General features: G+C 36.4%; 1 protein-coding gene across 5 annotated transcripts in view; it reads right to left on the reverse strand.

Annotated features, from left to right (window-relative positions):
- Positions 1 to 26,976, reverse strand: part of ARID4B (AT-rich interaction domain 4B) — a 90,937-nt gene that overhangs the window by 43,853 nt on the left and 20,108 nt on the right. For all 5 annotated transcript variants that reach the window (XM_039707122.1, XM_039707120.1, XM_039707121.1 and 2 more), the window contains exons 3-8: positions 15,011 to 15,121; positions 10,259 to 10,324; positions 9,576 to 9,666; positions 5,427 to 5,506; positions 2,977 to 3,068; positions 347 to 485 (exon numbers count right to left, since the gene is read on the reverse strand). In XM_039707122.1, coding sequence (XP_039563056.1) covers positions 347 to 485; positions 2,977 to 3,068; positions 5,427 to 5,506; positions 9,576 to 9,666; positions 10,259 to 10,324; positions 15,011 to 15,121 — 579 coding nt within the window. The remainder of the gene's footprint in view (positions 1 to 346; positions 486 to 2,976; positions 3,069 to 5,426; positions 5,507 to 9,575; positions 9,667 to 10,258; positions 10,325 to 15,010; positions 15,122 to 26,976) is intronic.

Raw genomic sequence — 26,976 nt, forward strand, 5'->3', positions numbered from 1 at the left:
TATTTCCTTCCTTGATAAAAGTCAGTAATTTGGAAAATTGATGTACAATAGCTTAGGAAAAAAGCCCTGAAGTTCTAGTCCAATAGTACTGAATACACTGCTGAGCTAGAATTAGGTCAACAAGTTCTAGCTGTTTGGAAAAACTAAGGCCATGTTAGCAATCCCTTTTTTTTAAACAAACATATCTAGATATATTTCCTTTGACTGTTATTGTCAAGTCCAGTTTGAAAACACACATTCTAAAATTCAAACAAAAATCACCAAAATTAAAAAAAAGCTCCACCTCTCTCAGTGCTTAGAAAACAAGAAAAGCTGTACAAAATTATAATGACGATGAAACACTTACCAAGGCTGGAAACCACAGAGCTTTCTTTTTATCCACACTGAAGCAGTCCACGCACACAACTTTTCCTAGTAACTCATCACTTTGTTTCCTATCATCTTCATCTTCATCGCTGGAAGAGGATGAAGATTCTTCTTCAGGACTAAACAACAGAAAGAGACTTAAAACTCAACTATTCAAAACTTGCTTATTGTAATTACAGGAGATCCAAAGCACATTATTAAAGATACATAAATAGCAGCAACTTGAATTGTCTGTTAGGTGTTTTGGCATAAAAATGAATAAAGTATTTATAATTATATTATAGTAACAATTCAAACATTACAAACTCAGAAATGCACATTTACACATAAAACTCAAAAACACCACCATGCACCCATATGGAGGAAGAGAAAAGCACAGTCACTGTATTCAAAGTGAAACCATTCTTCCCTACAGAAACACTGTTAAAAAAATACTGTTGCACTTGTAGTTTTGAAACAATGTTAAGCTAAACTATTTTGGTCTTCCCTCTTTAGCTCTCTATGCTTTTACTTCAACAAGCACACAGAATGGAAAGCTATTTTGAGAGAGGACAAATCTCTGAAGAAGAAACATCAAATACAAAGATGAACAGCAAAGAGAAAGTCTGTTTATCCTTAAACAGTTCTTTAAAGATGTGCAGTGAAGCACTTCTATGACTTTCAACTTCACATTGAATGAAGTGTTAGAATATAAGTAGATGGGCCAAGACACAAATCCATTTTCATTTAAAAGGGTTCTGGCTCATTGTTTTGACTGTTCAAGTACAAAGTTGCACCTGGTTTTAACCATATGAGGAGTCTAAATACACAAATTAGTCCAACTAAAATTACTTGCAACCAAAAAAACCCAAAAAACCAAAAATCCTCTCCTGATGCTCTCTATCTTTTTTAATAGTCACTTCAAAGGTTAATCCTCAGAAAATATACAGCATCTTCAATGAGCACAACCACCATTACTTCAAAAGCTATCTTCCAGTTGTCACATAACTGCTTTTGAGTACAAACTCCAGCCCTAACCACAAACTCAGTTACCATTTGTGTAACAGAAGGCAACTGATGTACAATTTAAGGAGAATTTCCTTTTCTCCATCTTAAATTTATGTTATTTTCAGTGATGATAATTGTTTTGGTTTAGCATTGTTTTATTTTTTTCCTTTAACATTCCTTTTTTTTTAAAGTAATGGTTTCTTTTCAAATATATTAAAGTCCTTCAAGCTGCTTTCTGGGGCTCAAGAATCTCTTGTAGGAAGAGAAAAAACTCAAAGACTAAAAAGAAAGGCAGAACTATTTTGGAGAGACTACTTCCTAACTCAAATTGCACAGATACTGGCGTAAGTGTCTTTAAACTCAGTTAACTCCGTATTTACAATGAGACAAAGGTAAGTGTGCTGCTTCTGATGCAATAATGTCCTGTACAACCCAGTCAGAGACCCCGAGGATGCTACAATGACATTCTCTGTGGTAACGCCAGCTTTTTTGAGCTTTTTCCTTCACTACCTCACAAATTAGTAACTCAACAATTTTCTGAGTACATTTATAGCTCCTCTACGTATACAGGGCAACATTTATTTCAAGATACTAGAAAGTGCAAAAACCCAAGCATGAAAACCACTACACCTAAAATTTTTAAGCAAACAAGCAAAAAAAAACCCCACAAAAATGCCCCACCCCCACAAAAACCTCACAACCCACCCACAAACAGTGAAGAAAAGGCACTGGACGACATAACACTGGTTTATCAAGACCACAGCTACCAAGAATTTTGGCACCTAAGAAATCTTGAACTTTGTTTTTATATCAGTAAACTTTGCTGCAAACTATGCTAAAAGCAGTGGAAAAAAACTGATGCACAGGAAGTTCCACCTGGATATGAGGAAGAACTTCTTTATTGTGCAGGTGATGGAACACTGGACTAGATTGTCCAGAGAGGTTGTGGAAACTCCCTCACTGGAGATGTTCAGGAACTTCCTGGACATGACCCTGGGCCAGGTGCTCTAGGATGACGCTGCCTGAGCAGGGAGCTTGGAGCAGATGATCCATTGTGGTCCCTTCCAACCTGACCCATTCTGTGATTCAGTAATACTGTTCATCTATTTCTAAAAGCCCTTCAGAGAGCCTGTACTGAGAAACCAAAGGTCTACAGGAGGATTCTGGGACCTTCCACAAAGACTTCCTATCAGCTGCACAAGGACTGCATTGTAATTATTTTAGCTTGAGTCTAACATATTTACAACACCACAGAGATGTTTGTCAATATCATTCATTGTCACATTTCACATTTCTATTTGGGATGCCACCTTGGTGGGTTTTTTGTTGTTGTTGTTGTTTTTATTTGTTTGTTTTGTTTTTGGGTTTTTTTTACTTTAAATCAAGGAAAAGCCCTTGTCTATACCTGGTACTATTTTAAATATTGATTGCATGAAAACTTGAAATCCTTGTATGCAACAATAGACATGAACCTGAGTTTCAAACTGAGTGCTAAACATTTTTCATCCAGCCTCCTGTTTTTTTAATAAGAGAAGCCTGAACATGCAAATAATAAAACTTGACACACACTGAAAACTTCAGAATTGATTAGACACAGCACAGATATCAAAATATTTAACTTACATATGATTGGATCTCCTTCCCCTGTTGGTTTTCTTTCCTATAACAGGAGTCCCAAAGTGTTCAGGATTGGTGAGTGGAAGCTGATCTAATGTCTGTTGAAATGAAAAAATACATATGCATATACCTAAGAAAAAGCTGGCATAAGTTATTCTCCAAACCACCTGCTTCACTGAAGCAATTTTTGTCAACAGAGACTTTCTCATTACGAAAGAAATACAGAAGTACATATTTCACACTTACATTTTAAAAAAGGAATGTGTTTTGTTTTGCAGGTTTTTTTTCAACACTTTCTTTGCACCTCTGAATAATTAACTTTTGTCAAACATACACAAACAATTCTTCCCAGAAGTCTTGCCTTTGGACCATCAAAACACAGAGAAATAAGTACCAGGTATTCTGCTCACCTGGCATATTCCATCTTTACCAGATTAATTTTCTGCCTATCCTATAATTAGACTAAATACTGAATCATCTACTAAAAAATGAACAAAGGTCCCCATTGAAATGAAACAGCAAGATCACTCAACAGCAGCAAACATGACAACTTAAATTTTTTGTCAGTAATTCATACTTTGATATGTGAGAGAGATTTTGAAACAATTTTAAAGAGGCTGCTGTATTGATAATTGGGAGGGTGCTAATTGATGCTGTATCAGCATCAAAACAAAAAGAGGGAGAGAAAGAACTTTCCCTCTTCAGGAAGAATCTTCCAACAGAAGGAATTCACGGATATGCAGTATCTTCTCTCTTTAAGCCTGCTGTTACCTGTTTAAACTATAACTATTCTTGATTTGAAGCTCCTGGTACACAATAATTTTTTGTACAGCCACTTATTGTTGTTCTTTGCAAGAAGGCAGAAAGCCTTCCAAATTAAATATAGTCCTCTGACTTCAACTTTGTCATGTACAAATTTTTCAATGTGCAACACCGACAAGCATCTCAGAAGTGTTCTGTCTCAGACAGAATTGACTGAGGGACAATAAAACTGGCTTTTTAGAATCTAAAAATAAATGTATGACTACTTCTGAGTGTGGTGGACATTCTAAAAGATTCTACACCACACACTTGGGAAGCAGTATCAGAACAAGACAACTGTGGGGCACTGGCCTAATTACAAAAGAAATTTGAGATGCAATATTCCCCGCTGCGTAGCTGTGCAATCACAAGGTAATTATTAGAAATGTACAACATGTTTCATTCAGAGCTGGTGACAGTGAATTTCAAATCAGTGACTTCTGGAAAAAAACATCACAAGTGTAGATGACAAAAAAGATGATAAAAATAACAAGTACCAGTCATCTGAATGTAAGGTTTCTTTGAACCTGACAAAACAATCTGAATTACTCTCATTCAGCCAAACAGGTCACAAAGCAATATATGTAGACCACAATTTTCAACCCATGCACTCTAAGGTAATACTCCTGAAACCATATTAAAATACTATCTATGGAACAGAAGAAACCTATTCTTCAGTTGTGCTGATCATTAATAACAAAGAATTAATTGAAGGAATACCACAATCTTTAAAATTATAGCATTTCTATCGGAATCTAGATTTAGGCATCTAACTAGGCTCCCACCTTTATATATGTTTAATCCTGATTCAGGATTCTAGAAGATACCTTAATCTTCACAAGAATGCAGCATGCAAACAACAAACTCAGCTGACTGCAGTAACAGCATACTTATGTAGAACAAAAAAAACCCCATCTTCAGCAGCTGTCCAATAAACAAACATGTTTACATAAATCTGCCCATCCGTCCAGATTGTCTTACATAATATGAAGGAATAACCCTCATTCTGAAATTCCAATTATTTGGAATGTGCTACAAATGTTTGCATACTTTAATGTGTAAATCACCTCTACGACATGAACCAGCTTCAAAATACTGGTAGCTGTTGTCAAAAAAACAAGTAACAGCAACTTATTATTGGCCATTTAGAAGAAAAGCATTTATGTTTCATCAACAATTACAAATTGGGTCTAACCATCAAAAATGCAGCAGAACTTTATTACGTACAACATCATAAAGTTGTGATGTACATGAAACACATACATTAGTTTTTTATGTTATAAGTTATATTACTTTTCATGTTATAAACATACTGCACTTATTTTTTGTCGCTAACACAGGTAATTTTTTATACAATGCAAAGTAGTTGTGTGATCACAGGTTTTTTGTGTGATCTACAATCTACAAATTATCAATAATATGAAAATGAAAAAGATAAATGCCGATTTTGTTTCTTAACTTACACAGTTTGGTGAAATCTAACTGTATTTCTTGCTTTTAAAGAAGAAAAAGACCAGACCCTGTGGATTGCACTTTGCATAGCTCTTGTTTTTAGCAGCATGGATATACATAACATACTAAAAACTGAGGTAATAAAAGCATCACTTTCAAATTTTTCTAAATAAAAAGTTACAATATAAAAACTCTTCAATTACCTCACTCTCCGCAAAATGTCTTTCTCCTTTTAAACACAGGGAAGAGCGTCTCAGAGTCTTCTCATCACCATCATCAAATACTGCCACCAGATAAGAAGTGAGGAAAGAAAACATTTCTTTTTAACTCAGGATATTAATAAGCAATTCATGTACATGTCAGAAAGAATGGGATATATATTCCTGTGATTAGCCCTTGGAACAAACCTATGCCCAGGTAATGCTGCAGATCCAGTAAAGCATTTCACAGACTGACCAAATACAAACACATAAGCTGCTCTCTCACCACAGCTACTTTACACTTGCATGCCTTGAGTAATCAGTAGTTGACCAAACAATTCATGGTGCCATGAAATTAAATGCAACACACTAGAATTCAAAACCTACTTTTTCTAACATTCAAAAACTATTTTTTCTAATATTTACAAATCTTAAAGAATTTAATTACACAACTCCTGTGACATTCAAGTGGAAGCTCTGCTTACCATGGAGAAACATAAGTGGATATTTCTAGAAAAAAGCTGCAATTTATCATTGTATGGAAGTTCAATGTCTTTCTCTACTGACTTCATGCAACTATGCTACAGAACAACAGCGATACCATCCTAAGAAGATGACAATAGCCAAAGTGGTGACAATCATCAAAACCATTCTACTGACAGAACAACTATGCAGCTCCCAGTTTCTAGACTTTTTGCTGTCTCTGCTATCACTAGGTCCACTGGAAACAAGTTCATAATACAGTTCATTCAGCTACATCCTTTAGAATCCTGGAATGCACTGCATGCATTTAAGGTGGGGTCTTCAGAACCTGATGAACTGGTCACATAAAAAGTAAGCTTTTGCAGTAAGTAAGTCTTCTGCAGGTACTTAACAGATGAAAACCTGGTGACAGATTTTAACTCTTAAGTTTTGCTTGTACTGTTCAGTGAGAAGAGAATTTACCTCTTCTCCCCTCTTGAGCAGTGATAATTATTTTCTTGCTCCCACACAGAAGTGACCTCAAAGACTTTTTTGGGCACAGAAACAACCCCAAGATAACATAAAAACATTTCATTAAAAAAAAGTTTCAGCAACTTCTTAACATGTCTTTTTCACCTTCATTTAAACATTCTCTTCTGTCCATCAACAGATCAAAGCTACAGTCTTAGGAGAATGGCTGACCAGCAAGAGTAGAAAGATTAAATTAATTTATTGCTTTCCGAGGGAGGGTGCTCTACTCTTCAACATTAACTAACTCAAAAATATACAAAAAGCAACAAGGTACATCAAAATTCTTGACTAATATTTACCTGACATTAAAGAACCAGTTATTTAGTTCTGTGAATTTTTCATCCCTATATAGAATTGAGTACTGTTGATGAAGAAACTTCCCCTTGTAACTACAATTCCCCAGTTTGTCTTATAATTTTAAGTAATTGTTGAACACTGTTCAATTGTGATACAGTATCAGTTAGAGATGCACATCCCTCACTTCAACATTTGCTGAAAAGTGTCAATGGCAAGAACTGCACACAAACCACTTAGATTCGGAACTGCATCTCAAATGGTCAATGCATAACAAGCCCCCCTTTGGTTAAGTGAAGTAGAAGTCAGCAGGTTCCTAATCCACTTTATGTTAATTAACAAAACAGTCTCCTTACATAATGAGAGATAAAAAAAATAAACCTATCCACTTCAAGAGATAAGCTAACTACAGCAGAGGTAAACCTATTCTGAGCTAGGCAGATGTGTCCTATGTGGTTATCTGCTTGTGACCTCTTCCCTGCCAAAGGGAATCTTAATCTTGTTCCATAACACGAATACTTTCAGAGGAAAAGCTTGACCTTCCTGGAAGACTTATGTGGCCAGAATGCCACATATGGTTTAATGACTATGACATTCTGATCTATTGGAACATCCTGAAAACAATCTACTGAGCAGGCATCAGCAGTGCAATGTATTTAAAATCACATATTCTGAAATTGGACAAGAAAAGCCAGGGAGGGTAGGGAAGAAAAGATACAGCTTAATGCAACCAAAACTACTTTGAATTCTGTGAAAAAGCATTGTGACAACAAAACGTGCAGAAGGGGATGAGACTACTTTTGAACATGCATAGCTCTGCATTTGCAGTAAAGCAAATAATCCTGCCATTTTCTTCCCCCCCCTCATAGTAAACACAGACTTTAGGAGACATTTACATGAATGACAAAACAGTATCTAGTTACCATGACTTAAATACCTTGAATTCTTTGAGAATTTTTCACAGAGCAGGCAAAACAAAGGACACTTATGTATGTATCTATATGTGTGTGTATATATATACATTTATTTATATATGTATGCCTATTAAATTTACAAGTTTTATGCATATATATATATATTACACACACAGCACTATACTAATTTTAAAAGACTATACTAGTTGGATTTTTATAAAAATTTAAATTTAGTTTTTGCTGTTCTTTGGTAGAAAAGCAGTAGCACCAAAAAAAACATGTAAGCAAATTGATGCACAATTTCTATTCAGTCAACACCTTATGAATACAAGACATACAGGGACATTCAAAGCAACTTTGCCCATTCTTCAGTGTTAAGAGGTCTCAAGCAGCCCTCAAAGGGTTAATCCTCCACAGATACTGCTGCAAGGGCACACCTGGTCTTAAGTAACTTTTGGAAAGGTACTTCAGATGGATCTATGCCTTCACAAAGTTTTTTCACCAAATCATAGGAATTTTATTCACAAAATCATTAAGAGTGCAAATAATTAGAGGCTCCTCAGCTAGTGCTAGGACAATAATAGGTAACTGCTAGTTAAGATGAGTGTCAATTCTGGAATCTGGTAAATGGCAGCTATATCTTACAGCAGGACTTTCACTCAGATCTGCAAAGTCATCACTGTCAGTAAAGGTAATTCTCATCTCATTCCACTCACCCTCCTGACAAAGATTATTCTAATCATCCACAGCTAGAGTCAGTTCTCTACCAAAGTGCACTACACTGCCAGCAGCTGTGCTGCTTTCACCAATTCTGCAAGGCCAACATGCTTTTGTCTGCTTTTATCTACAAAACGCAAGAGTTGAGACTGAAACCCATACTTCTTCCTATTTCCCAAGTTCAGGATTTTTGACAGACATCTCCTTTGACTGCAACTCTGTGACATCTACCTTCAAAATTTAATATGCATGGATTCCTATCTTATTCTTCTTGCTGAACTGCTAACCTCACACTTTCTCAGAAACATAAACAGAGACATACAACACAGTTCTAACACCAGCTATACCATTTGCTTCTTAAAAGCTCTCATATCTGATCCACTTCTGTACTAATTACCAAAACATTATCTATAATGTTAATTCTTGTCTTTGTACCTTATGGTTCACCCCAACCTAACCCAGCTGCACCTTTACTAATAGATTCTACTTTTTGAACAGGAAAACAGACATTTTTTGTTCAACACTTATCTGTAAGGTCTTATGTAAATTTAGAGCTCCATTCTCTTCTGAAAGGACTATGACTAAGGAAAATAAACTCTTTCTCTAGTTGTTCAACATCACCTCACTAACAATAATCCATACCTCAAAAGTCTTGCTAAAATCCTGTCAAGATCTAGTCTTCATCTTCCCATATCTACCCAGGAAAGGGCTATGTAGTTTTTCAAAAATCAATACATTTCCACTATGTAAATTTAGAAAAACCTCCGCCCTCTATTGGACATAGAGCATGTGGTATATTATCAAACATCTGAAATACCACATTATAATAAGCTAAGTATATATTAACAGCAGCTGTTGTAAGGGCTAAGTCTGGGAGTGGGGAAAATTATGTGTTGCAGCTTGTGTTTTAAAAGCACTTAACTTTTTTTTAAGGACATGTGACAACATACTTTGCTTCAGAATATTTAACAAGTGTATTTAAAATATAAGAAGCAGTCACCAGTTATAGAGCAATACAGAGCATCTTTATTTGATGTCCCAGTTTCAGATCATAAAGAGCACAGTTTCTTGTAAAAACCCAAAATAAGAAGTTTATCTTTAAAGGTTTTTCATAGAAATTCTGAATACTTAAACATCTCCAAAAAATCCCTCTCACCGTGCTTAGGACATGTCCAGGTCACAGGCATATTTTTAAGTCAGAAGTTTTATTCAAATACATAAATCTTTCTCTTACCTACAGTATACCAACTTGCATCTGTTAATTTGTTGATAACTGCTTCCTGGTATGTTCCATCTGGATTCTTCACTTCCACAACAGTTCCTACCTAAAATAGAGAACTCACTTAGCACTGGAGAGTTTCTAAAACAGGCAATGAAATCAATGATTTTGTATTAGCAAACAGAGACAACTTTTAGCCTATTCCATGTCAAATATAAAATGTTTTTCCAGTTTCACTTGAATATACTTGTATCTCTCAAACTTTTTTCAGTCCTTTAAAAGAAGCCAAATAACTGAGCTGATTATTTCCTGCCAGCAGGTGGGGAACAAGAACCAATTTGAGTGATGTCATTCTCTTGTATAAGAGCTTTCCCATCAAATCCTCCTGCCGAGTTCTCCAAAGGAATGGTGACTAAAAATCAGTGCCAGCCATACTTCTTAGCTTTAAGGCAAAAAGAACAAAGAGGCTTGCACCAGCCTGCACTGTATCCCCTTTAACTACAAAGACAAAATCTAACATGAAGAGTATATATCTCTAACTTTGTAGCATTACCTTTTATGCTTTGTGATCCTATCTAGCCTGTGTAATAAGTTGAACCTTCTACTCTCACCCCATACCGTATATGCACATTTATGTCAAATACTGAAAAGAAAAATGTTTTTCAAAGCATTAGGAAGATATAAACCACATTTATTACCTTTAAGGGACCCTTAATGTGGTCATCTTGCACTTCCACTGTTGAAGAATCATGCCTAAAGGTCACCTAAAAAATATAATTCAACTGACAATCACTTGATACAATTGAGCAGCATAAGCACATGCAAACGTCAATAGCCCTTCTCTTACTCCCATTTTACAGTTAATCACCATAATCATCCCGCTTGCTGAAAGCTGTCTTATTCATATATTTTAGAAATATGAGGGACTAATTCCTTAGTTATCAAATCTCCTAAAATATTTTTATCTTTCACAATAGAATCATTATCTCTAAAGGAAATAACAGACAAAAGTGTCTAATGGCTCAAAATTATCTCTGCAGTTCTCTTAAGTTATTTGAATGTCTCTAGTACCACAGCAAGAAAGGAGAAAGTTTCAAGACTTCTGAGTACAACTTTAAAGAAACACTTATATTTCAATGCTTTGAAATCAAACAGTTTTAGCACCTTTATCTTTTGCTGATAAAAGTGCATTTTTCACCTCACAGTTGAAAGACTCACAAAAGTACAGGACACTGCTGTCGACTGAACAAAATGAACAACTCAAACAGGCTTTCAGTTAATGTCAGTCTAGCCTACACACAGAGTTAATTGGGAGAAAATGTAAAACCAGCTAACTCTTCAGTCCTTCAAAACCGAAGTTAGTAAATCCTGTAAACATATTAAATTATATTCCCCTGTAATTCCCATGAAGATACCATTGTCATCTTTAATCCTACACACTCTGTCCTCAGAAAAAAAAAAATTGGTCTGGAAATTCAAACGCATGATTAAGTTATCTGTACCAGGTGCTACAGACATTCACCTTCTGTTTCATTCACAATTAACTTGGTTACACCCAAAATCATAGGACTAATTACAACTGAAGTTTTATTCCACTCCAGTTTTAAAATTACAGGAAACTGAGAAAATTCTGGAATTACATTTTATGTACCTATGTACCTTTATTAAGACACAAATGATGTTTTGATGTTCATGAGAATAGACTCTCTTGGCATATTGATGTTGAAGTAGATGATGTTTTACTAAGTACTTGAAATAAGTAAGAATGTAACATGAGATCCAGCTGTGTAACACTAGCTCTCAGCTACAGCAATCCTACATCAAAAGTCTGGACTTGTTTCACAAGTGTACCCACGAACCAGTTCACACTGCTGTTGAGAGCTTCACTGTAACACACAGGAACAGCAAAGTTTCCTTCAGAACCACATTGTTTTCTAACATCAACTCTCCTACACAGCCTTCTCAGAGAGCAGATTTTAAGGAGTTTTGCCAAGAATGGAAGCTAAAACCGGGACTAAGGACAATCCATCTCGACTGATTAGAAAACAAATACACTGAAATGCTACACTGCCCCTTCCAGGTGTTACTTCAATGGAATAGTTGTCTATTCTTCTTGTAGTCACAACTACAGCAACACAAACAGTTGTGAGAATGTGTTCTTTTTAGACCTGCACATCTCACTTGCTGATGGCAAACACTTTGTCCACCACACAGATAAAATCATATCTTGTAACCAAAAGTTAGACAAAGGATTCAGGTTAGGAATTAACTGAGCAAGGACTACTCTCCTAACTTCATCCTGACAGATACAGGTATTTAATTCTCTCTTTGCAGGAATTTATCTAGAAAATTATCCAAAACTCAGATAAGATGCAAAATAATCTGAAACCAAGGGTCACTAGTGGCTCGTATGAAATACCCAGTACATCAGTTTTGATTTAGAGACATCTGGTTTTATTTACTTTCTGAAATGACCTTAAATGTATTTTGCAGCAAAAAGGAACTCTATTCATAACAGGAGTCAGCCACAATGTATTCTATGAAAGGTAAACAAAGCAAATTGCTGTTGTGTATTCCAGAATGGTTTGTCTTTTTAAAGATGTCTTGGGGCTTTGACTGTTTGTGGAGAGAGTTTTGATACCAACAGTTTTTGCTTCTTGAGATATTCATATGTGCTCAAAAATACTGGTTATTAACATAAATATTCAAACTCCAAACTCAGTGTGACACTGCTGGTCTTTCCTGAGGAAGAGAAAAGTGATGTCAGTATTTACTAGTTGTGGATTTTAATTCTCACAGTATTTAGCAATGTGAAACCTTTCTGGCTCAGGCAAAATATTAAGATATTCAGCACATCATCAACTTGGTTAGACTCAGTGGAATTTCTTTTTTCTTCACCATCCTGAAAAGACAGTCCTAGTAAGTCCTATTACAGCAGAAGCTTTACTTATTTCTGTTTAATAAAGGCCTACAAAGAAAACCGTTTATTCTGAAACTTCTACGCAGGGTGCCCAAATGCAAGTGGTGGTGGATGATTTTTCTAATTGTTTTAAGAGATGCTGCCAAAATAAACTGGCTTAAATAACTCTCTAAATAAAACTATAATAGAACTGATAAAGTAGACACTCCTGTAACAACCAAAGTCTTGCCCTTGAGTCAAATTTGTACTGCCTTCAACACTTTTGAAAAGTCCAGGCAAATCTGAAGTGCTGCTTTCCATGAGCAAGTGTCCTATGCTGTTATATGTTACTGCAGAACCCTGTACTGTGTGCAGAATCTGCCAAAGACTACCAAACTGCCAAATGCAGTACCTATTGACACTGAAATTTTAAATACATAGCACCTGTATTAAATTAAATGAAGTTTTTAAATTATGCTGTAATGGGAAAGTTAATGTGAAGGAATCTCCTCAAAATATTCTACGAAGCAGAATCCAATAGAAGAAGAAAGCATATAAAAAGAAACACAATTAGATATTTTACTTGTCTCAAGATTACAATACTCCATATTGAAAGAATTTTGTTGCCATTCTACTTTCTCAGCAAAATATCTAGTTATAAACTTAAATGACTGCTTTACACTAAAATTGACAGTATGAAGTTAACTGACTTTCCTTCTGCTCTAGTAGTTCTAGAAGACTAAGGCATAAAATATAAACTGGGGCCAAAAGAAACCCATTCAGCAAGTGAAAAAAAATAATGCAGCAGATAAACTACCAAAATTCCAGACAAAGCACAGCTGCTAATCAGAATCTTTGTTAGAGCTAATAGTGGGGAAAGTATGCACATGCCAGGAAGAGCTAAACAGACTTCCAGAGAAAATCAGAGGGCCACTGCTAAATTTAAGAAATACACATTCTTGGTGGAGAAAAAACAATGTAAACAGATGTTACAATGTTACAGCACTTACATACAAAAATCTCAACCACATTACTCTAGAAAGCAACTGGGGCCAAACTGCTCTAAGCAATACAGTAACAGTGAGAAGACACACACAAAACTGAATCCCGAGGGCTTTGTACAAAATCTCCACAAACAATTCATAGAAATATTCCATTTCATGTCAAGATCTTTCTGCAAATCTTGCAGTGACCAAACTTCAAGTGATAAACCCAGAAGAAAATACTTAGCACTGAAAAATAAATAGCAAGTGGTCATCTAAGGAGGTGGACTGGAAGTCCCCCAAAGAACCAAAATTAGTTAAGATTTCACTGATCTAGGCAAAACAAAATTCCTGTACTTAAATACTGATGCTTAACAGCTCAAATAGCAATACCTAATCACTTAAACCCAATGGTACTGTAAAGCATAGACCAGCTCATGCTATTTAGAGTTTTAACTAATGAAATGAAAACACCACTGATTTACTCCTATGGCAGATTTAAGACTAAAATCTTCATGTTGTATTTAACACTACTATCAAATAAGTGACAATAGACCTTCCCACCAGGGTTTATGGAGAGTGCCTGCTCATTTCCTCAGACACAATATAGGCAAAAATCAGCCACAGCATGAGGGCAGAGTCAAATGATGCACAGTAGTTTATAGCGTGCAATAGTCTTCAATAACAGGTTGTTGCCACTCACATTTCACACATTTTTCACGTAAATTTACAGTAGATGTAAGAAAAATATTCTGCCACTATAACTCTTGGAGAGCAACAATCTAACTTGTATTTTCTAGGTGGTTTTGATCCTTGTTCTGCAATGTTTCTATATGAGGTTAAAAGGCAAAGCAGAAAAATAGTACCTCCTCCCAAATCAGTTTTTAGGGCAACATTATCCCAACAGAAATACACAGGGTATTGCTCTCTTTACTTCTAGAAATGATACTTTAAACTTTCAAGGAATGTTAAAATGTTTATCTTGCAATCCTTTTGCAGAATTTTTAATTGTCCTGCATGTGGCTTATATTGATTCAGTCATTAACTGGTTATCATAAAGCTTAGGTGAGATCCCTGGCTTGCTACTCTGTAAGACTCTGTAATATGCCAAGTGGTTTTTAGAAGGCAGAAGGGTTTCAGCTTATTCCTGAAGCATTACCTGGCTAAATTGCAGTGCCCTGTACTCCTCAAGTAAAAGATATCATATTAAAGTCTACTTTGAGTAGTCTTAGCTATTTTCCGGCAATATTGTCCCATATATAAGCGTACATTTGTCACATTTTAATCAATTACTTAACGTTAGCCTACGGTATTGAAGGTCAAAAACACACAGATGACAAAGTAGTGACAGAAACAGAACATATATATTTGTGTGGGAGTGGGAGAATCCCTCCCTCCCCAACAACAATAAGCTTACTGTTATTTCAAAAACTGTAATACCAGCCTCCACGGACAGGATAGACTCTTAGCTGTCCTGAGACTAAAAAGAAATTTCACATTGCACCATTATGAACATTAACCACTTTTTTACCCCTCCTCAAAAAAGTGCTTGCAGGAAAACCGCATACCTTGACTTTGACAAGCCTTTTTGCTGTCTTGATCTTGGCTTCACAGAAGGCTCCTCTATACTTCGCACTCACATCAGTGCCCACTGTGAGATAGGGAGGCTCATCAATTGCCTGGAACAGAAAGGAAAACAACTGCTTTTTAATTACTGACCACTGGCAATACAGCTACCATAGTGTCACCAATTTCTGTGGACAAAATATTACAATACAGCCCAATGAAACTTAAATTGACAGCAGTAGAAACACAGAACACCACACTAAGCTAATACAATGAATATCATATACAATCTCATAATATGCAAATATAATTTCCTGATATAAGGTCATAAATACAATAAACAGATACCACAGTTATCTACAACAAGCACCACACAGGCTTCCAGCCTCTGCACCATCTGAAGACTTAGCAGGTGATCAATTCTGCTGCAATGGTGAAGACCATCCAAGTGTTCTACTGCCTCCTTAAATTGCTTCAAACCTGATTAAGTCACATGAAGACACTGATGTTTATTTCCCTCAAATAAATAAGGTTCATTTTTCATGAGTAAATGGAACAACTCTGAGGAGACGTTGCTTTTTCACTTTTGAAGAAAGTAAATGATAAAGGCGATGCTCATCAGGAGAGCAGCCTACAGACAAGGTTACAGTAGGAGACTAACAAAGACTAAACCACAATGAAGGTGAAGGGTCCAGACAAAAGGCAAGGTTCTGTGACATGAAACACAGAACAAGTGACACCCAAACAGGGAAATAAGAAACAGAAGAGGTGGGAAATAAGAGAACATAGGTCAAATCAGTATACTGAGATCACGAAGGCACAGTTCCTTCAAAGGAAGTCCATCTTCTCTCACACAACCTCTCCTAGCATAACCTGGGTGAGGAGATTCCAGATAACTGAACCACTTATGAAGTATCACTTCATCGACTCTGGGTCAGAAGAGGGAAGGCAGAGTGTGACATGCAAGAGAAGTGAGGTTTGTTTTCAAGAGCTGCAAGCCTCCATGGAGACCCAGACAAGAGCAAAGCAAAGACATTTAAGCCCTTATCGAAGCCACATTGTGTTTCTGTGCCCCTATACATTCAAACACAGCTTAAAAGGGGCATCTCTGGCACATCCAGATTCTCTGTTGAAAAAATATAGAGATAAATCTTCACAGGCATCAGAGACTGGTACTATTTGAGACTAAGGTGCTTGCACTCAGCATCAGATAATTCCTACTAGCTGCTCCCAGTTCCAATACATCAGAAGGCATGTGTACTTGAATGCTTCAATGCACAGTATTTCAGACATTTAAGTTCTATAAAACTTGAAATTGAGAAACATTACATGCTACAGGGTTAACTCCTTATTAATGATGCTTTTTACAGTGACTCTGTTCCAGCCTCTCTCTCACTGGCAGGCAATAGAATATATTTCCGAGTAGTATAAAATCATTATCAATCTGCACTTTCTAAGATCATCAGAAGCATGAATGAACCCCCTGGTCTCTCTCCCTGCATGTGTGGTATGTGACTGCATGCAGAGTAGTAGGATATACTACACTGGTGGTGGTATATCCATGAACACCTATCCTTTCCTAATCCAGGCTTAATACCAATAAAACTCCATTAAGATTAACAAGGAATCTGTTAAGCGTGTTGAAATGTGTACTTGAATGCTTCAATGCACAATATTTCAGACATTTAAGTTCTATAAAACTTGAAATTGAGAAACATTACATGCTACAGGGTTAACTCCTTATTAATGATGCTTTTTACAGTGACTCTGTTCCAGCCTCTCTCTCACTGGCAGGCAATAGAATATATTTCCGAGTAGTATAAAATCATTATCAATCTGCACTTTCTAAGATCATCAGAAGCATGAATGAACCCCCTGGTCTCTCTCCCTGCATGTGTGGTATGTGACTGCATGCAGAGTAGTAGGATATACTACACTGGTGGTGGTATATCCATGAACACCTATCCTTTCCTAATCCAGGCTTAATACCAATAAAACTCCATTAAGATTAACAAGGAATCTGTTAAGCGTGTTGGGATTCTGAAATTCATTCCCTCCTTGCTTGCCCAACAGTATTTGCCTTTGAGGCAAGCTGCCATGCTTTTCTCTTGCTGCACTTGGATGGATGCTGAAAGAGGGACTCAGCTGGTGATAAATTTGATTTTGGTCAGCACTTGCACTGAAGTAAACCATATTGTCTCCCACAATATGAATCTGAGCAGAGGAGAGCAGCAATGTACTCTCCTGCAAAGACAGTAAAATTCTAGAACAGGAGCATCCCTCCTGCTCCACTGCACTCTGTAGTGAAAAAACTCATTCACCACTACAGGGGTGATAGCATTTCATGCCAGTTCAACTTCCAAAGTTAAAAGGAATTGTAAAGTACTTTAACAAGATTGGCAAGACCCCAGATGGGTCCACACAGATGCACACAGCTATGGTTCTACTATAAACAAAACTTAAAGAGCTGGTTTGTCAGTGTCAGTCTATACTTCCAATACAGAAAAAAAAATTATCAGAAAGACCAATCCACAATGTCAAGATGAACTTAGAGAAAAATATAGAACACTTTTTCTTTACTGCTATTGACACTAAAACAAAAAAATGAATTTTGAGCACCAAGAAAATTTGAAGCTCTGGTCTTTGTTTGAAAATTTATGGTGGAGGAACAGGCAAGTCAACAACCAAACTTTAAGCAGGACTTCAAATCCTTATAATGATCATAATTACCAGTATTGTCATTACTTTATCACTACTGTAACGTAGTCTTAACAACTTCTTCCAGAAAGAATATTCATTCAAAAAACAATCTGTAAGAACTTCTGTTACTAAGACACAAGTTAATTTCAATCTCTAGCCTAAGTCCTTTGAAATTACTCTTATTCCTTTCACTGAAATTAGTTAATATTTACTACTCTAAAGAACAGCAACATATGGACTATTTGATTACCAATGTAGGTATGTTTACTAAAAATACAGTATTGGAGTGGCTTTTGAGAGAAAAATTATGAAATTAATTTAACTGCCACTATAAATCATTATATACTGTTTATATTATAAACAGTATCTGAAATCTTGAATGGATACATACCGGATTTTTTCCTGGAATTTTGTTATTCCATTGAAAGACAAATTACATGGGCTTTCTCCCCACCTAAATCACTTAACTGAAATTTCCAAGATACTTCCTTCATTGTGACAGAGTAACAGCTGCTAAAACAGTATCTGAAATCTTGAATGGATACATACCGGATTTTTTCCTGGAATTTTGTTATTCCATTGAAAGACAAATTACATGGGCTTTCTCCCCACCTACATCACTTAACTGAAATTTCCAAGATACTTCCTTCATTGTGACAGAGTAACAGCTGAAAGTGGCAAGTTAAAATAATTAACAAAATGTGATGCATTATATGAATGCAAACTAAAAAAAGTAATTATCAGAGTCTGGCATTAATTTAAGATAATTGACTTTGTCATTCTCACCAACTCTGAGTCACCTGTTCTCAAGTAGGTTTTATTCAATTCCACCAACATCAAAGAGATTAAAAATTAGTATACAGCTATTTTTACCTTTCTGTTATCCCTTCCCTGCTTTGTGCTTACGTCACTTATTAGATGCCCTTATGCCCAGACTGAATGCATCTTTGTCTATTTCATTTTGACATGTTTTATTAGGATTCATTTTTATTCTTTTTTTTTAGGCTTTTCACAGCAGGTTTCCAGAAAATAAAAAACCAACCAGTACGCTAAAATGCTGCTAGAATTTGACAGTCCACTAATCTTGGGAAAGGTACTGCAAGCATACTGAAAATATCTTAACAAGCATAATTGCAGTGATACTAAAAGGGTGGTGGGGGAGGTGGTGTCTACCCTATAATTCAAAAAAGTTCTGGGCTTCCTAAAATTCTTGAAGGCCTCTTAAAACAAAACTGTACTAGTCTCATTCGTTGCTGTCTCAGCCTTTATTTTAAAAGATAATGTGAATTGGCATTTACATTTTATATGTGAACATAATCACCTACACTTTGTAATTTAAAGATAAGAATCATCGTTTCAGGAGCATATCAGTAAACGTCTGCCATCAGTAAACTTCTTACAATCAGCTTACAATCAGTAAACTTCTGTCAACAGCAAAACTGAAACTATGGCCAGCACAGGCCATCATTCATGTATAATGAGATCATGAACTTCTTTCATTCCGAGCAGCTTCAATACACACCCCAGGATATCCTGTCAATGTTTCTATCTCTCTATATGTACCCTTTTGAAAATCTCAGAGTTCACACTGTAAGGAGAAAAGTGAAGCTGATGGCACTATCTCGGCTTGTTCGTTTCCTTGTTTAGCACTGTAGGTCCTCACGGAGACCACTGACAGATGGTTCCCAGAGGAATCAGTATTTGCCTGCACGAACGACCGAGGCCAGGCTGCCGAAGGGGAGCCAGCCATCCGTCCGCACACGGACACCAGGGCAGGGCTGCACCCCGCGGCCACCGCCCGGCGGGGGCCACGGAGAGGCTGTTTTGGGAAAGGGATCGTGAGGAGCCCTTCATCAGCACCCGCGGCAGGCGTGCCGAGCGCTGCCGGGCGGTTCGAGCCGCGCCCGGGGAGCCGGGCACAGCCGGGCCCATGCTGCAGCTTCGGCAAGGCCGCCGGGGGAAGCCGGCGCCCGGGTGACTCGCTCGGCTCACTGGGGTGGGCAGACGGGCACCAGCGATTCTCCGGGGAGCTGCCGCTTTAAGGGGAGGGGCCGGAGCCGGGAAGCTGCCAGAAGTTTCTGGCTGCCGAGCCAGCCCCGAGCGCAGCCGCCCGCCCTCGCCCTCTCCCCGAAGGCGCCCACGGCTCCGGCAGATTAAGCGCGGATTGCCGTAAACTAAATTTGTCCCCTTAAGGCGATTGCCAGGTAAATCTGCACGCAGGGCTTCCCGGGAGCCTGCCGCTGCTGCAGTCGGGCACGGAGCAGCAGCAGCGCCAGCTCCCGGAATCCGGCCGGGAGAACGCGCGAGCGCTGCCCGCGGCCCTGCAGTGCAGCTCCTCCGGAGCGCCGCTGCAATGGCCCGGCCTTGAGCGTCCCAAATCATCGGCCAAATTACAATAAAAAATGTTCCGGCGCTGCCTTGGGTGAGCAAGAAGGGATAAAAAGAAAAGCATTTCCTGCAGTTTTGCACTTTCCATTAGGAAATTCAAACTAATGGACAACCGCCATGCTACTACTAGCACCTACTTTTGTTTTATTAATGGGAGTAGGATGAATAGTTTCTCTGCTATCTCAATTCACAACTGCTGTGCGCGCAGAGGAGTTGCAGCACAGGCTGCCGCAGCTGAAAAACTGTTTTACCACTTAAATAAGAAGCAGTCTCTAGGTGACCAGTCAGCAATTTCCACCAATTCAGTGGCGGAATTTTCTTTGGCAGGAAAAGCAGGCTGCTGGAAGGGTTCTGCTCCAGCCTTCGAGCTGATTATACCTGGAAGGATTGATAAATGGCTAGATGCCCACACCATAAAACAAGCTGCACGTCTTCTGAATTTGGATATTTACATCGGTATTAATAGTTCTGGTCTTCCATGTATGAGGCAGAAAACACACAGAGACCTCTCCCGGGTACTGCGGAATACACATTTTAACACTGCAATCCAAACGGTAGCATCATGCTTTAGCATACATTTTAAAGCTGTAAAGAAGTTGGTTTACCAGCATTTTTTTTTTACACACATATATTTTTCCATCTACGTGGGATGAAATCATCCTCACATCTCTTCTTTCAACTGTGCTGCGTTACTATATTCAAATTCCTTTGTAAAGTCTGTCATGCCATACAGCAGCTGATAAAATTGCTTTACATTGTGCTTTGCCCATAAGCACATCTACTATGATGTGTGTGAATGTATTATTTCTATCTCCTAATCTGTATTCTTCTGCACAGTGCACAGGATGTTCCAAGTAAACCACATGAAAACAAGATTAAGTATTCAATCTAGAAACATAGCAGACGTGGTTACTAGGAAAGCCTGCAGGACTGCCTTTGGAGTAATATACAAAGAGAAAAACCTTCCCTCAGTCTTTCATGGATATTGAAGTTTGAAGAGCCAAGATTTTAGTTTACATGAAACATTTAAAATTCAGCATTTATCTACTCTACAAGACTCCTGAGTCAAGAAACTGTATTTTCAACAAGCTATTGCACAATTAGTGAAAAGAAATGGCAGGTTTTGAAAATTTAAGATTTGTTTAATTTCACTAACCAAGGTTCAGAGAAAGCTTGTTAAAGACTCTCAACATTTAAAATTCAGCATTTATCTACAAGACTCTTGAGTAAAGAAACTGTATTTTCAACAAGCTATTGCACAATTAGTGAAATGTCTGGTTTTGAAAATTTGTTTAATTTCACTAACCAAGGTTCAGAGAAAGCTTGTTAAAGACTCAAGACCCTCTCCTCCTGACTCTGCCTGGCATCCAAATTATTATTGAGTTTCAAAAAGAAACATCATAAGGCTCAAAATCTGATTTATTTTCTCACCCACAGTAAGCATGAGGAGTAGTGGCAAAACTTTTTTCCTACTGCCTATAGTATTTTGAAGTTATTTTTCCAAAGGAAGTATTTTCTCATTGTTTGTCCATAGTCCATAATTTAAGATGGAAACAAAGTTTGCAACTGGAATCATTACACACATACTTGACTATTCCATCTACAGTCATCCCCATCCCATAATTTATTAGGAAAACCCACCAATAATACCCCACTACTTCAATCCAAAACCATGCCAAATCTTAAAAGTCTTCTAATGAAGAGCAAAAATTTCACATAACTGGAACCTTAAATTCCCTTTCCATCCTGCAGAATTAGCAGCCACCTCGGAGTCATTCAATAGGCTTGCAGAAGCTTTTGGGGCATTGAAGGCTTGAAAAGACTCAGTTTTAAAAAACATCTTTTTTTTCAACAAGAGTAAATTCAACATCTCCTAGATGAGTTCTGAAAAAAACATTTTCATGAACACAGGTGAAAAAACCACAAACATATAAGAAATTTCCTCCCCCAATACTAATGCATTTAACTTATAGATTACTACATCTTAAATACTTTTAAACTGCAGTAAGTTCCACCCAACAGCAGAGATCCACCTACACACTGCAGAATCAATCTTTTAATAAGCAAAATCACAGTGTAATTAGGAGTGCAAGATTTTGCTTATTTTTTTAACAAGAGTAAATTCAACATCTCCTAGATGAGTTCTGAAAAAAACATTTTCATGAACACAGGTGAAAAAACCACAAACATATAAGAAATTTCCTCCCCCAATACTAATGCATTTAACTTATAGATTATTACATCTTAAATACTTTCAAACTGCAGTAAGTTCCACCCAACAGCAAAGATCCACCTACACATTGCAGAATCAATCTTTTAATAAGCAAAATCACAGTGTAATTAGGAGTGCAAGATTTTGCTTACAGTTCAACCTGCTGTAGTTCAGAGGATGTTCAATTTTAGTATCATACCAGACATCTTCAGGAAAAACTATTATAACATTTCTAATATACTCAGTTTTGCAGACAATATCTTTATAGTTGATTTCAAATACATTTCTCATGTATTTTCAAAGCAACAAAGCTAAGAAACTTCTAAAACCTTCCCACAAACCGTATCACCAAGGCACACAATTCCTCAAAGGCAAATGAAGTATTCAAAACAAAGACTGGAGCCCAGAAAATAAAAAATTCCTTTTAAAAAAGTAAATCAATTGGCCCATCATCCACCTTCCAGAAATGAGAACACCACAACAGGAAGCAGGAGGAATTTTTCAGAAACTTGTAAACTACAAAATAGAATAAAAGGCAATGATGTTTTCCACATGAAAAGGCTACTACATGAAAGCCCAAGAGTAAGAGTGTGCTTTGAGCATATTTTCTTCTGGCTGAAAAATCAGACTTTTACTTACTTTTTGGTTTTGTTACTGTTGTACATTTCATAAAAAAGGCAGAACTATTTACGTGTGTGTGTGTATATATATATATAAATTTATGAAGAAAAATGGTTCAATTTTATCAGTATTTGCCCACAAATCAACATTACAGTAGGAAACATCCTGACCAAACCAAACATTTACAACTTAAAAGGAGGGGGGAGGGGAGTTCTTGTAATGAAACCTATTTCCAGTTTCAATGTAAAATCTACAGGAAGTTTCAAGTAACACCTCACCAATCTTGTAAGCAAACATTATACATCAAGTAACTGTGGCAAAATATTACTGTTGTCTATCCCCTCGACCAAGCTGGAAATTACCAGAGCTTAGTGCACTGATGTCTGGAAGCATTAAACCAACTTCTGACAGCTTTAGCCCTCCCCACAGGTGCAAAGCAGGTATTTTCTTTTATTTCAAATTATTCAGTTTGATCAGTCCAACGCCAAGTTTATTTAAAGTTCTTAAAGACCTGAAAGGGTTCAAAAGCTGATTTTCCTCTCCTAATAAAAGTGAGCTGTGGAAAGGATTTACAGGTTCTAAGATGATGAAGGACCAAGAGACCCAAAACAAGAAATTCAATCCAGTAATCACAAGTAAAACTTCTTTTATTTATTGTATCTGTATTAAATGCAGAATGGATTTTCATTATTTTTACTTACCCGTGTAAAGTTGAATTTTTATGGAACTAATTAATTTTTTGAACTATAAGTTGATTAATAAAATGATAAAAATATTTTAACTCTACTAAGAAAATGAGAAGTAACAATTTAAAGATTTTAAAAGTTAGTCTATCCTAATCATTGCCCAAGAGCAGCTCAATTCTCCATCCAGAAATTTACTGAGTAGTGTAATTTAAAAACATCTAAACTGTAATTACCTCATTTCCTATTCAAAATGGCAAATCCAGAAAGTTGACTATACTTTAAAAAATTACAGCATTTGGGGTTTTTTTTCCCCCCACCATACTGAAAAACCCAAGTGAATTCTGATTCTGTTCCTAATTTGGTCACACACTTGCTGCACCATGATGTGGCCCAGCAAGCTTGTACCAACTTTCAAGTCTGCAGAATGGGGGTAATGCACACCCTACTCAAAGGCAAGTGTTTGATGTTTCTCTATAGTACTTTCAGACCTAAGAATGGAAATCTGTATTCTAGCAGTATAGCATATCATTTTAGAAAATGTTTTATTTAATAAAAACACTCCAGAACTGCTGATCAAGCTCTCTAAAAATAATGCCAATTCTTTACAATTCCTTCTGTAGGTCTCTTGTTCTGTACTGCTGAAAGACTACATGAAGAAAAGATATTTTGAATGCCTATTCCTGCTGTTTATCCCCCTAAATATAAAATCTTTCTCAAAGTCAATTATTGCCATAGCTACCAGATTGTGATATTTTTTTCCTGTAAGGTTTAGCTAAATATTAAATTATTTAACATTATAGCTTAGTAGTGTAAAATGGTACTACTTCATTAATTTTGGCCAGACCTTTTTGTACATTTCAAGCTTGAACAGTTTCTACTACATACAGAAAAAAAGTAACAATTAATTTGAAATAAGGAGTTTTCAATGAAGACTTTTAATCACCACTAATTTAAAGACTTCTTTCACATTTCCTGTGTTTTGTGCAAGAACCAAAATTCATTCTAGAATGGAGAACTGTAAGTCAAAAAAAGGAAGCAATCAGTAAAGTGCTTGTTGTTAGAGGTTAAAATAATTCAGCAAAAATATGTTCTCGATACCTTTTTACCTTTTTAGCACTTTAACTAAATTAAATTCAATTTTTACATTGATAATCACCCTTTGGTCAACTAAAAGCTTCAGATGTTGCTTAGGAGCATTATTTAAATTATTAGGTCTGGAAAACATGCCTTTTTTTTTTTTTTTAAATGTCCCACAGTTCTGTCTAGATGTGCTGCTACGAAAAACTTGGGATGTTTCAAAGCACTGAAAAGAATGATATACTAATGATATGCTTGCATTCCAAATGGATTGGAACAAAGATCATTTGATAGTTTAAGCAAACAGACCAGTCCAGGCTGTTCCTGAGCAAAATGATGAAGTGACTATGTAAAGTCTGAAAAAACAACAGTCAATGAAATCTCAAGAGAAAAAAACCCAAACAAACCTATTTTTAAAACAGTTTGATAATTCTTGGGCATTTTTTCCATTTCCAGTCAAAGACAATTTAATTATTGTTTTCTTTTTAAAAAGTTAGTTGCTCAGTAAATTCAGTATAACAATAAACATTTGATAATTCTTGGGCATTTTTTCTATTTCCAGTCAAAGACAATTATTGTTTTCTTTTTAAAAAGTTAGTTGCTCAGTAAATTCAGTATAACAATAAACAGAACAGGAAACTCTATGTACATGAAATGACTTCTCTGTATTCTAGGTAACTGACAATATTGGCATTTTAGTTGACAGAAAAATTTTTCGATAGTAAAACTAGCAAGAGGAAGATCAGTGAACAGATACTAAAATCAGATAACTACCTAAGAATGCTGGGTTTTTTTCACTGAAATTGTGGCATATTAAGATTCTGTTTATTATCGTCAATTTTAAAAACTACTTTCTGTTGTGTAAAACTTTAGAAGCAAATTAATGCTAAATTAAAAAACTGAACCTTAAAAAAAGCCCACCAAAACTCAAAACCAACACCCAAACAATCCCAACCATAAACCATGACTCCTTTTCATGCAGATACAAGATAAAATTTCTTGCCTTGGTTTATTTCCATTGTTTGTACAACACTTTCTAAACTGGCTAGGAAGGAACAGGGGGGAGGAGTTATTTTTGTTCTTAAGTCAGAACAGAAAGGAAAAGCTGAAGGAATGACACACAATTCAAAATCTCTGAGCAGAATAAGATTTCTGAAACACTGATCCAAGTCAATTCACTAAACACAGCTATGATCTTATTAGTCTAACAATGTTTAAGTATGTAATGATAAACTGATAAAGTTCCAAAATTCCAAGCATTTAAGATGTTATTTTGTATATTTGCATGAAATCATGACCACAGCTGATTTGTAATTTAATATAAAGTGCTTTTTAGAATACTACATTAAAACTTTAACAGAGTAATACATTAAATCCCAACATTAGTCTGGTAAAAAATTAATGTGTAGCCTCTGGATTTGGTTTTCACCATTGTTGCTAGCTAAGAGAATGTTGGGGGAGTACACTGAAATAATGCCAAACCTGCACACAACTGTCAAACAATACAAAACAAAAAACATTAATACAAAACAAAGCAAAAAATGAGAAGTTTTCTTACTGAGAATCTATCCTTCCTCAAGACACATTATTTAGTAAGTTAAGCACATGAAGGCTATGCACAAATCCAAGCATTCAGGAACTAAGAACTTGTGCACTGTGCTTCTGGAGACAAAATCAATTTGTAGCAGAGAGCCAACTGTACACAAGAGTGTACCGAAAGTAGGGTAATATAAAATGTCTAATGTCACAGCAACACAAGAAATTTTAGACAAGAGAATGGATTTTACATCTGCCATGCTCCTTCCCTCTACTGTTGCATAGAAGTTCAGTGTAAAACTGCTGGCCAGGGACAAGACACTTAGAAAAGAACTATGAAAATTAGTTTAGGAAATATCTACAAAGAGACTGAAATAACTTCATCTAACCACTTTATTAAATGTTACATTTCAATGGATGAGATTCCTGGGAAAAACAAACAAAAACTTAATTACACATAAAAGGTTATCAAGGTCGTTCCTCTCAGCAGGATCCTTTCAGCTGTATTATTCCTAACAGGTGTCTGTAATACCTATTCTTACATTTAGGAATCAATATCCCACACTCTGCAGTGCTTACAGGCTGTTCTCATCTAAACACTCCTTGCTACTGTTATTTCTTGTCTTAACAATATTGCACATGGAGACAAGTGTACTTCTGCTTAGTAACTTTCAAGAGCTGCAACTGAGAGTAATCCTATTTCTAAAAGAAAACAACAACTTATGGTGTAAATTTTATCTAGATGTAA

This window comes from Passer montanus, unplaced genomic scaffold, assembly GCF_014805655.1.
Source record: "Passer montanus isolate IOZ18808 unplaced genomic scaffold, ASM1480565v1 scaffold2, whole genome shotgun sequence".
Lineage (NCBI taxonomy): Eukaryota > Metazoa > Chordata > Aves > Passeriformes > Passeridae > Passer > Passer montanus.